Source organism: Centrocercus urophasianus, unplaced genomic scaffold (assembly GCF_019232065.1).
Source record: "Centrocercus urophasianus isolate 14NV4802_14NV808 unplaced genomic scaffold, USGS_Curo_1.0 seq_32, whole genome shotgun sequence".
Taxonomy (NCBI): domain Eukaryota; kingdom Metazoa; phylum Chordata; class Aves; order Galliformes; family Phasianidae; genus Centrocercus; species Centrocercus urophasianus.
This window is the reverse complement of record NW_024884889.1, coordinates 9687707-9699272: the sequence shown is the minus strand read 5'-3', so window position 1 is coordinate 9699272 and position 11566 is coordinate 9687707. Positions and strand designations below refer to the sequence as shown.

The 11566-nt window shown below is 40.0% G+C and overlaps 1 protein-coding gene across 1 annotated transcript; it reads left to right on the top strand.

The window, feature by feature from the left end:
• Nucleotides 1–2875: 2875 nt before the first annotated feature.
• On the top strand, nucleotides 2876–9001 carry FGB (fibrinogen beta chain). Its single transcript, XM_042829824.1, has 8 exons — nucleotides 2876–3049; nucleotides 4145–4348; nucleotides 4952–5135; nucleotides 5738–5965; nucleotides 6494–6607; nucleotides 7166–7288; nucleotides 7463–7748; nucleotides 8399–9001. The coding sequence occupies exons 1-8, from the start codon at nucleotides 2891–2893 to the stop codon at nucleotides 8625–8627; spliced, it is 1527 nt and encodes a 508-aa protein (XP_042685758.1). The 5' UTR covers nucleotides 2876–2890; the 3' UTR covers nucleotides 8628–9001.
• The last annotated feature ends 2565 nt before the right edge of the window (nucleotides 9002–11566 follow it).

Here is an 11566-nt window from a genome sequence, read left to right as displayed (position 1 = left end):
TAAGTGAGGATTCCCCTCAGGTGCTTATTAGGGATGGAGTCATATCCCTCGATGTCCTTGCAACGCTTTAAAACATGAAAGGTCAAATTTATCTGTGTTACATGTATATATTATTTCATCTCCTAGCAGGTTAATTCCAAGCAGTTGTTAAACCACGCTGGCAGTATTCACTAACATATTCATTGTCCTTTTCAAATCCAATGTGGTGTGTTCTACTTGATGTGTTCTTGCGTGTCAGCTCTAGCTGTAATTCCAAGAAGAACAAGCCATGTCATTTTTTACCCTAATGGAAAGATAAAAGGCGCATTGCATACACTTCAGTGTTGTCTTAATGACCAAAATAGATGCCCCCCCCCATACATGTTTACAAATTTGCTTACTTCCAGAATGTGAACATAACGTTAATTCTCATTTACGAGAAGCCTTTGAAATAATTTGTTACCAGTAAAGGGAAGGAAAGAGGACACCTGAGAAGAACATCTAATTCTAGAGTACTCCTGTCACAGTATGACATGTACAATACCACTGTGTTCAAAGGACATTTCTAAATCAACTGCTAACAACTGGATTCCTTTCAAAATTACATTTACTGATAGCAGTCCAAGAAGGCTCTATTCCCCCTCACCAAAACTACCTCTGGAACATATTCAAGCTGGAGGAGCCAACATACAAGGATGGGGTTTGTGTAAAGAGCATTGAACCACGGGCAGATGATTTGGCAAAGCAAACATGAGAGGCAGCACACAAAATTTCATTCCTAAAAACACGCACATACACCTCTGCCAGTAAGTAGCTCTCTAGGACAAAAGCAGTGTACAAAGAGATGTCCTGGAACATCATCGGGTCAGTGCTTTCTTTTCGTAGATCCTCATAGCAGATTTGTTGTAGTATCACCACTATGTGAGTTCAGGAAGAACTTCTCATTAACCGTGTGAGCTGGGGAGGAAGTGAAGAAAACACATGGAAAAAGGTGTTTTATTTGGAGAGAAAGCCTCCTTGACACCATTTTTAGAAGATAAATCCATGTTCTTGGTTGTTCATGAGGCTTTATCCAGTCTTCATACAGTGTCAGCCTAGCTGTAACGGTTGTAAGCATCAAAGCCTTGGCACAATAGGCATATGGCTCATTCATTGTGGTTCCTGGTAATTCCCTTGGCAGGCACAGCTGGCTAACCCTCTTTGGGAAGCCAATGAAAGTACTGGAGTGGGGAGAGTCAAAGGCTGAATTTCATAGGGGAAATCCTATCAGAAGGCAGATGAAGCTGGGGGATTCCCAGGCCAAACACGCTCGGCATGGATGCAGCCACCTTTGGCCACCACAGACCAAAGATCATTGAGTGCCTGAAAAAGGACACCTACAGTTGCTGCAGAATATGGTGGTGGTTTCAGAATAAATTCAAGACGAATATTGTTAAGATTCATGTGGACCAAGGAAGGATAATTTAAAGGCAAGTTCCTTGTTCAGGGCTAGTGGGACCCCAGGCTAGATCTCCACTGTTCCCCTACCTGTAAGCCTTGGGCAAGAGGCTCGCATCACTGTGCCTCTGCCTTACACATGAAATGGTGGTGACTGAACTTTCCGCCAGGTATGGTGTGATGAAAATTGCATTTAAGGTTGAGGAATGCCCAGAAACAGTAATAGTGACGGGCAAACAGTGTCTTGACTGGCACTTAACTGGCTCTTATATGTACGTATAAATAACATGCTAATGACAACAGTTTTGGCCAGAGACAGGTTCCTTTAATTTGTGTTCTTCCAAATCTAACAGAGTTAGAGATGTTGTCTTGCAAGGGATCAGATTCAGGAGAGTAAGAGCTGCTTGAGCCATGGCCAATTCTGGGCCAAGCTGTTTAATGATTAAACTAGTCAGGTTAAACTGTTTTCTCATATTTCGGGAATCTCCATAGTTTACCAGAATTCTGACAACAGCACAAATACAGGAAAAAGGCCTAAAACAAGCAATTTTAGCTATTTCTGTTTTTGTTTATCAGAAAATTAACCTCTCCATCCATTTGGTCTCTGAAATGGAAGTTCAGCCCATAACTTGCTTCTGTTAACGTCTTCAGAAATCAAAGAGATGTGTGCACACTTGAATAATTCACTATAACTCAGTTATTTTTAATTTATGATACATGAGAAATGCATAGGATATGCGGACACTGAAATGTTAAAACCATTTACACGAGAGCAGCAATATGCCATATTCTTAAAAAGCACCAGAAAGCGTTCGTTTATTTCACTACTGATTACAAATAACTTCATACCGCATTATTTTAAGATGCTACTGAAGATATTTTAACCACATAGTGCACAAGGGGGCTTATCAGTAAAGATAAAACATCAATCTTCTATCAATGTGAATTTTTACAATATCCACTGAGGTACTACATCTGCTTCCTCATGAGAAAAAAACAATTCACCCAGATGTACTGTACTGAAAGAGGCCAAAGGCTTGCATATCTACCCGGGTGCTATCAGACCATGACATTCGGTATGAGATAAATTTAATTCAAATTTAATATGATATTTCTGAAGCATTCAAATTTTCAGCAGAGAAAAAACAAGCAAGGAGATGTCAGAGTCCCTGTTTGACAGCATTTCTTCTCTTTGGACATTCACCTGTTGAGCTGTTTGACAAGACTTGTGACTTTTGAGAATACGGTACTCTTGTGTAACCTGTGTAGGACGTACTTTTAAGGATTTAAATGTTTAGTCAATGCCAGCAGCCACAGAGGTCTCCGGGACACGCAGATAAGAGTTGTCCAGAGAAGTTGCTCAACATCAACTGTATTCAGGCACACAGAGAAGAGAAAGGTTAAATATTAACAGAGCAGTCATTGCTCTGAAGGGTTCATCCTATCACTGTCAAGCTGAAAAATTGGCGTGGCCATGTGCATATATAGGAACATAGTGGATCTCACTCTGTCAGAGCTGCTGACAGGAGGTCAGCGAGCAGCTCAAGCAGGCAGCACTATGAAGCTGCTCCTGCTGCTCCTGCTCTGCATCCCTGCCATTAAACCCCAGGCATCTGTTGACTATGATAATGAGGTTGTAATACTGATTAGAATTGATGAAAATAAGAGTGAGAATGATAAATTTTATTTAATTGTATGCATGGCTTACTTGGCTTGTGTGAGTTAGCTCAGTTAGAAAATGATACGTGTATATTCTTCTGTGGCTCAAAGAAATAATCTTTCAATTATTTCTTCATGTATATCTTACTATGCTACCGCTATTTTTCGATTTTGGATATACTTTCTATTTCCTTTCTTTCTTTGTGCAAATGCAGAATGGAAATTGGTAAGATTAGTTATTTAGCTAAATGTGTTTAAGGGTATTTATTTAGTAATGCTGGCCAGTGATGTTTGAGACAATTCCTCCGTGTTGTGCAAAGGCATAGAAATGTGTATTTGCGTCCTGCCTAAAAGATGGGATTTATTTTTCCTATGGACTCAGCAGACATTTAAAAAAAAGAATGAATTTCCAAATTATAAATGTGACTAATGTTTGAAAGGGAGAGGTGATCATTGTCAAACCAAAAGGTAAGCAGCGAGGATCAATCTAAAGTAACAATTTAACCTGTATTTAAGTTTGCTTTGAGTAAAATATTTTAACGAGAAATTTTATTTATATTTTTAGTATTTGTTTTTTTTATACTTTGAAAATCCCAGCCAAAATGAAATAGGTCAGGGTGACCAGCAGTGAGATTATTTTCTGTTGCAGGATGTGTTTACGTGACTGCATTGACTGCTGGTGAGATTACCTTGCTTAGCCTTTTGCATCCATTTTGTGATTTGCATGCTGCCTACATCTCGAACTCCTTGAAGTCTCTAATTCTTACCCCTGTCTGCTATTCGTAGCTAAGTCTTAATGGGATTGGAGGCGTTTGAAGATTTTGATGCAGTTGTTCCATGATTCGAAAGGCTTCATTTCAACAGATGGCTCGGGCTCCTTGCTCAGCCTATTAGACTTCCAGGCTAAAGATGATGGAAGATTTTCAAAGAAGTGACGTGGTTAAGATGGCCTTCTGTGTCTGTTGGCAAAGTAGTGGCCGCGCAGGGGCAGCGTTCTCTCCAGGACGGGCCTTAGCTGCAGAAAGGCTTCAGCCCAGGCTCAGAGATCTTTCTCTGCCCGGTTTTGCAGGAGGACAGCCCTCAGGTTGATGTTCGAAGCCACCGACCCCTGGACAAACGGCAGGAAGCAGCCCCCACACTCAGGCCCGTGGCACCCCCCATCTCTGGCACCGGGTACCAGCCCCGACCCCCAAAGAGGGACAAGCAGGGCATGAAGAAGGAGAGGACCATCTACCCCGATGCTGGTGGCTGCAACCATCCTCTTGAGGAGCTGGTAAGTGTCTGCCTGTTTGGCTGGAAGGGTGCTGAAGGCGGCGTTTTCTTTGCCAAGTGTAGGATGGTTGTGCATTTAAAGCAGCCCAATTCTGTGCCTTTCCACCTGAATTTGGCCGTGCTTCCACAGTGCTCAGCTTCTTGAGATGACCATTTGTTAATAAGCAGCCATTTCCTATGAGAGATACACATACCCAAGCTGTGGAAAAGCTCTTTGATTCTCTGAGGCTAGAGAAGAAAGGAACAAGTAACATGCACAGGCTCCATTTGTTCCTGACAGAAAGTAGTCCTAGTGCTGGTTCTTTATTTCCAGGAACATTTAATTGTACAGAACAGCTAAAAGCATATATTGGACACACAAGCGGGACTTTGCCCAAGGGATTCAGCAAAAAGATCCTCTTGGGGGACTAAGCACTCTCCTCATCTGCAATCTGCAGATTCGTTGTAGCTGATAGTTGTCTTGAGTCCTTTCCTAAATGCTTAAATATGTGGTCAAATATTACTAACTATTCAGCGTTTCCAAAGGTGTAGTCCTTTGCTGACTAGTTTAGAAACTTCTCTTTTTGTCTTGATCTTTATACACAGCTCTTTTTATTTTTTTAAGGGAGTACTATGTCCAACCGGGTGCGAGCTGCAAGCGACACTGCTAAAACAGGAAAAAACAGAGACATCAATTCTGCGTGATCTAAAAGACAGCGTGGCCAAATTTTCTGACACCTCTACAACTATGTATCAGTATGTGAATATGATAGATGATAAACTGGTGAAGACACAAAAACAGAGAAAAGGTATGCTATTGTTATGAATCATTAACGTTAATAATACTGCAGCTCCATTGAAATAGGATTTCTACTATTACTTGCTAGCAGTAAACTTTAAAAGTTAAAAATATGTAATCATAAATCTTAAAAAAATTCCTCTGAGAGAGGCAAAGGCACGGATCCTATACTGAGCCAACATTCATATGAGGCCTCTGAATGTATGGGCTCCCCTTCTTTTACCTGCCTTCCTAATTCTGTGATACTGTGATCTTTCATCCATCCAAAACTCCTTTATGTCCAGCTCCTAGCTTGGTGGCATGGCTCCTTGGGAAGAAGTTGTAGTTCTTTGGCAAGAACTAGTTCTTACAGCAACACCATCAAGTTTACTAGCTTGCCAAAAAAGAAGCATTTTAGTACAAAGAAATAATTTTCCAGGCATCTCCATGTAATTTTTTTTTTTACATTTGGGAAAAAGCAAGCAAAATACATGCATACCCTTCCTTCCCACTAAGAAAACAAGCAGATCTTCAAATTATGCTTATAGGTTGTTTTTCATTTCATAACTGTTTCATTTCATAACTGGAGAACATAGAAAACTAACCTACTTCTCATCTATTTGTTTTTTCTAGACAATGATATTATACTTTCTGAGTATAACACAGAAGTGGAATTGCATTATGACTACATAAAGGATAACCTGGACAATAACATCCCCTCTAGCCTCAGGGTCCTCCGTGCAGTCGTAGATTCTTTACACAAAAAGATACAGAAACTGGAGAATGCAATTGCAACCCAGACAGACTACTGCCGTTCCCCATGTGTTGCTTCCTGTAACATCCCGGTGGTTTCAGGCAGAGGTACTCATTTAACTACAATAACAACTCTTTCTTCTTACCTTTATATCACTGTGCAAGCTGATGGATGCACCATTCAATAGGTGTGTCTGTTCTCTGAAACCCGTAGCAATGATTAAGGTAGCAGAAAAGATGGATAATTTTCTAATATGAAAAAACCCTCAGACCTGGCATCTGGTCTTCAGGTTCACCTTCAGTAAGATGAAGGTGATACTTTTGTGACTCTCCTAGTTGCATCCTTCATTTCTTTTTCAGTTACGAAAGATTCCTCTATTACAAACTTGTCTAATTCAAAAAGTCATTGAAATATATACAGTCTTCAGTAGCTTGGCTTGAACTTTTAGAAATGCCTATCTGGATATGTAGAACAATACAAGTATGCTGTCCTTTCTTCCTTGATTCTTCCAAATGGTGTATTATAGATATTAAAATCAAAGCAGAATTAAATACCTCTTTGAAAGCATTTCCTTGTAATCAGCAAATCAAGGGTTTCAGAGCTCCTTTAGTAACAGAGTCTCCGGTTTATTGCAGAATGTGAGGATATTTACAGAAAGGGAGGTGAAACGTCCGAAATGTACATCATCCAGCCAGATCCTTTTACCAAGCCATACAGAGTGTACTGTGACATGGAAACAGATAACGGAGGTTAGTGTGAAATAACAATGTCATTAGAATATTAATATGGATACTAAAACAGAACAAACATACTAATAATTTTCAATTTATACAAACTAATATGGAGTTACAATTTTCTCAGTTAGTGAGAATTAAGTCTGACTCATTCAAAAGGGTCATGTTTGTCAGATACCCAGCAGGATATTGGTATAATGAAACTGTGAATGAACAAGTGTGAAGGGATGGGTAAATAAAAACATATCAATATAGCTAAAATTGTCAATGTATTGGTGGACAGAAGTGGAAGATCTAGTTCTTTTCTTACCCTGTTACTACATGCTATATAAAAAGATCTGGGGTGCTTCTTTACCTTCTGCTTCTTCTACATTTCCTCATGAAGCAAGGCAGTGCTGCAGTGTGAGTAAAAATGGCAGTGCTGAACTCATAACCCGCCATGCTACAAAGAAGTCACTTGCTCCCTTCATCTTGAGATAATGGTAGAAGGGCTGTATCTTAAGACTTAGAGCTCCTTTCATAATTTACCAAATAAGATTAGATTATTTAATCTATGCCCTGTTGTTCCTGTAGGCTGGACTTTGATTCAGAATCGCCAGGATGGCAGTGTTAATTTTGGAAGACCATGGGATGAATATAAGAAAGGATTTGGAAATGTTGCAAAGAGTGGAGGGAAGAAATACTGTGATACACCAGGTAAAATACTGAGCATGAAATGTGAACAGTGCTTAGTGAAACAATTTTCTTGTACTTCTTGAAGCTCTTTGAATTTTTGAAATTAACTTCAACAGACTTGCAGGCAAATCATAAAGCTGCCTTGAAGTATATTCTGAGATTGATTTCACCAATCTCTCCTTTGTTACTTCTCAGGTGAATACTGGCTTGGAAATGACAAAATCAGCCAACTTACCAAGATAGGACCCACAAAAGTTTTAATTGAAATGGAAGATTGGAATGGTGATAAAGTATCAGCTCTTTATGGAGGTTTCACCATACATAATGAAGGAAACAAATATCAACTTTCTGTTAGTAACTACAAAGGCAATGCAGGCAATGCTCTGATGGAAGGAGCTTCACAGTTGTATGGAGAAAACAGGACAATGACAATTCACAATGGCATGTACTTCAGTACTTATGACAGAGACAATGATGGATGGTATGTACTTGCATTAGGCATTTAAAAGAAATTTCCAGGCTGTATATATCTGCTTAAAAAAACCCACAGAATATTTCAACTAAGTTGCTGTTAGTTTGCACAGCACTTTATAGTATCTTAAAATGTGTTTTCTTACTGTAATTTGCTAGCCAAGTGTTCATCCTGTTCTGATGCAGCTTAAGGCAGAATTGGCATAGCGAAAGAAGAGTTAAATCTACACTGTGTTAGTGCTGCTCTATAGCCAAGTAAGGAACAGGAATACTGAATTGTACTGATTCCAGGAATGATGTTACCATAGACAAAATGTCATTCTGAATACAATATTCTCATTATCTGAGGTTGATGGTGGTAGTGCTTAAGAGTACTGTTTTGGTTAAGTAGGAATACAGAGATGAGTCCTGAGGGGAGAGATAGATGATGAAAGAATTGTAGTTATCAATTGGTAAACCATAATGTAATTCCCAAAGAGACACAACTGAAATTTTAACTGTCATAGCACATACTTGCAGTAGTGCAGTCTTTCACAGGAAGTTCAGATGAGATTTTAAGTATTGGTTGTAGTTTGAAAATTTCAGTACAGGGACACATATGTACTCAGATCTATTTGCTTACATTCATCTGTGACTCAACTCCCGTTTTTACTTCATCAGGCTAACTACAGATCCAAGAAAACAGTGCTCCAAAGAAGATGGTGGTGGATGGTGGTACAATCGCTGCCATGCAGCCAACCCCAATGGCAGATACTACTGGGGAGGGACTTACAGCTGGGATATGACAAAACACGGTACAGATGATGGTGTTGTATGGATGAACTGGAAGGGGTCATGGTATTCAATGAAGAAGATGAGCATGAAAATCAAGCCATACTTCCCAGATTAATCATTGTCAAAATGTATAGAATCAGGAATTTTCTTTTCATATTTGTACCTTTTTTTTTTGTATTGTATTCAGGCTTGTCTTTGCATGTGAGAACCAAATGTGCAGGTCCTACCATATCATGACCCAAAGTGAAACACGATGACAACTGAAAATCAAAATCTGAACCATGAATATAAACCATAAAGAGTACTTTGTTCATTTATTTAATTTGTTCACAAGACAAAAGTACTGGTCTAAAATAAGGCTTAAGGCAATAATATGTATAAAAATATAGCTGCTTCACTCTTTTACAAAGAAGTTACATACCAGATCTGAAGAGGGAACAGATTACTGTAAAATGTTTTCTAAAAATTAAATAAAGCCTTGAAAATGAAGTTTTCATCACAATTCCTACGTATTTGTACATGAACTGGGAAGAAGCAAACATCCCACCATAGAAAGGACTGCTTTCTTCTTTTATACCATAAAGGCATTGTAAACTACCTGTGTAACATATTGAGAAGGAATAGAGTTTAAAATCTCTAAAAAAAAAAACCACCCAAACACATCTGTAGGTCAACTGCCAGTTCACATCCTGTTTTCTGGAACAGAAAAGCCCTTTCCTGAAACCTAGCTTGCATACTGTGCCTCATGACATGATTTCCACCATCCCACATTCTTTACGGTGTATCCTATACAGTGTTAGCAGAGTCACTGCTGTGACTCAGACAGAACAAATAATGACTCTAGACACGATGTAGTTCTGGCTTAAAGGAGACATTAGAGAGCATCTTGTTTGAACTCTTGCTCAAATCAGGGCCAACTTCAAAATCAGACCAAGTTGCTGAGAGCCTTTTGCCAGTTTGCCATTGGCTATTTATGTGCAAGGGCACCCAAAATGGCATATGACATCCTTGCTGGCATCAAGTACTGCACGTGGGACAGCAGAGAGGGTGTAATCAGGTGTAATACAATAACATGATGGAAAGTACAGCAGTAGTAGTGGGGTGGCACAATCCTAGACTACAACAAATGAGAACAAGCCCAAACACAGCAGGCATAGACACAAAAACAAAGGAAAAAAAGCTACTTACCTTTGGAAGGACTCAAGTAGGCAGGGATCTCCATCAAGATACCCTTACCTTCACTGCCAACCTTAAGTGAGGTCTGGGAAGGGGTAGATCCTGTCTCTATGCCTTCCAGTCACTCAGGTGCACTGCAGGCACTGAGCTCCCCTGGGTTGGTCCTGCCTTCTCACCAGGTGCTCAACCACTGGTTCAGGCTGTGGCTTAGCATTTCCACTACACCAGGCCCTGCCAGCATTTTGTTCTGTCTTTCCAAGCCACCAAGCCTCTATCTTTTATATTCTTCCCTTATCCTCACAGCTTACCAGGGCTAAATGGGACAGGGTTGCCATGTGACTTTGAGGCTCATTACTGCCGCCACATCATAGGGAACTGCCCCACGCTGCTCCCATTGCTAGATCAACAACTTGCTTGCATCAAGGCCTGGTGAAGTTCCATTGACTTGGTAGTACAGAAGGACAGTGATCAGGCAAGGCAAAAATAAATGTAGCAAAGAGAGGCAGGCGGGTGTACAGTAAGAAAGCAAGACAACAAGGTTGAGTAGCTCAGCACATAGTGGAATTTTTATATGGAACTTTCTCATTTGTGGACAGGAAGGTGGCCAGGCTCAATAGCCAGTGAACTCTGCCTGCAAGCTGCATGGCTGCACCATGACCCTGTAGGTGACTAAACAGTAGCAGGCCATGGGCACTGCTGAGAAACACATTTGCTACATGTTCTCTTACACGTGGCTAAATCCTTCAGGCATGAGTTCTTCTTACACAAATCCTACCCACATGTACATTACCTGCAGACAACAAATAAAAGTAGGCTAAACAAATGCTACACAAAGTACTTCTTTTTTAATCTCCCTACTTAATATATCCACCAGGGGGGCAATTTTGGGTACAGCTGCGTGACTGAGGCTAAAAAACTGGAACAGGTGGCATGAAGCAGCAATGACTCTTCCTAAAGCACAGAAACTTGTCTGCACGGGGCTGTAATAAATATGTTGCACAGTGGCTGTACTTCAGAAGGCCTGAAAAGAAAAGGCTAAAAATGACATTTCTCAGTATTTGATGACGTTTTTAAATGACATGAATAATGCGGATTGGTGAGATTTTAGGCAAGGAAGTCCACCTATGCTTTAATAGAATTATGGAAAAAAATAAACAGAGTAAATACTTACACAATTTTATGTCATTAGGTATAAAGATGAATACAGCACGTTCTTCTGCAATGATGTTACTGATATAGCTGGTTTCCATGCAAACCAGTTTCTATTAAAAAATCTCTACCACACCCTGTCAGCAAGTTGCTGATGTCAAAACCTTACATGTAGACTAATCACTGCTTGACATGTGTTGCCAAAAAACATACTAAAACCTTGAGTAAAGATAATATATTCACCAAGGTGCTCTTCATCTTGCTTTTACTGATTACTATCAAAGCCTTTTCGGGGTTGCTAAAAAGTAATAGCTTATTTTTTTACGTAGATCTAGTTTTATCAATTTGCCTTGTTTTGGGGATAAGTTTTATGGCTTGATCTCTACCTCCTTTTATGTCTTTCACTTGTGTAGAACAATGAGCTTGATGAGGATCTATTTTCAAACTTGATATTCTGCCTGGCACTGCATATGTGACGTATCTGCTGAAATGCAGGCAGTACACTGTGTATGTCTTTTGGATGTGTTTAAGGCCAGGTTGGACGGGGTCCTGGGCAACCTGATCTGAATGTGTGTGTTTGGTGGCCCTGCTAGGCAGGGGGGTTGGAACTACATGATCCTTGAGGTCCCTTCCAACCCGGGTGATTCTGTGATTCTGTGATTCTGTGATTCTCTATCCAGTACAAACAGCAGTAACAAAATCTTCCAGCCATGAAGCCTTTTATGCCCA

Coding starts and splice junctions, on each gene's coding strand:
- FGB (XM_042829824.1), top strand. CDS start 2,891: ATGTGCATATATAGGAACATAGTGGATCTCACTCTGTCAGAGCTGCTG. Junction 3,050..4,144: donor CTGTTGACTATGATAATGAG/GTTGTAATACTG, acceptor CCGGTTTTGCAG/GAGGACAGCCCTCAGGTTGA. Junction 5,136..5,737: donor GACACAAAAACAGAGAAAAG/GTATGCTATTGT, acceptor TGTTTTTTCTAG/ACAATGATATTATACTTTCT.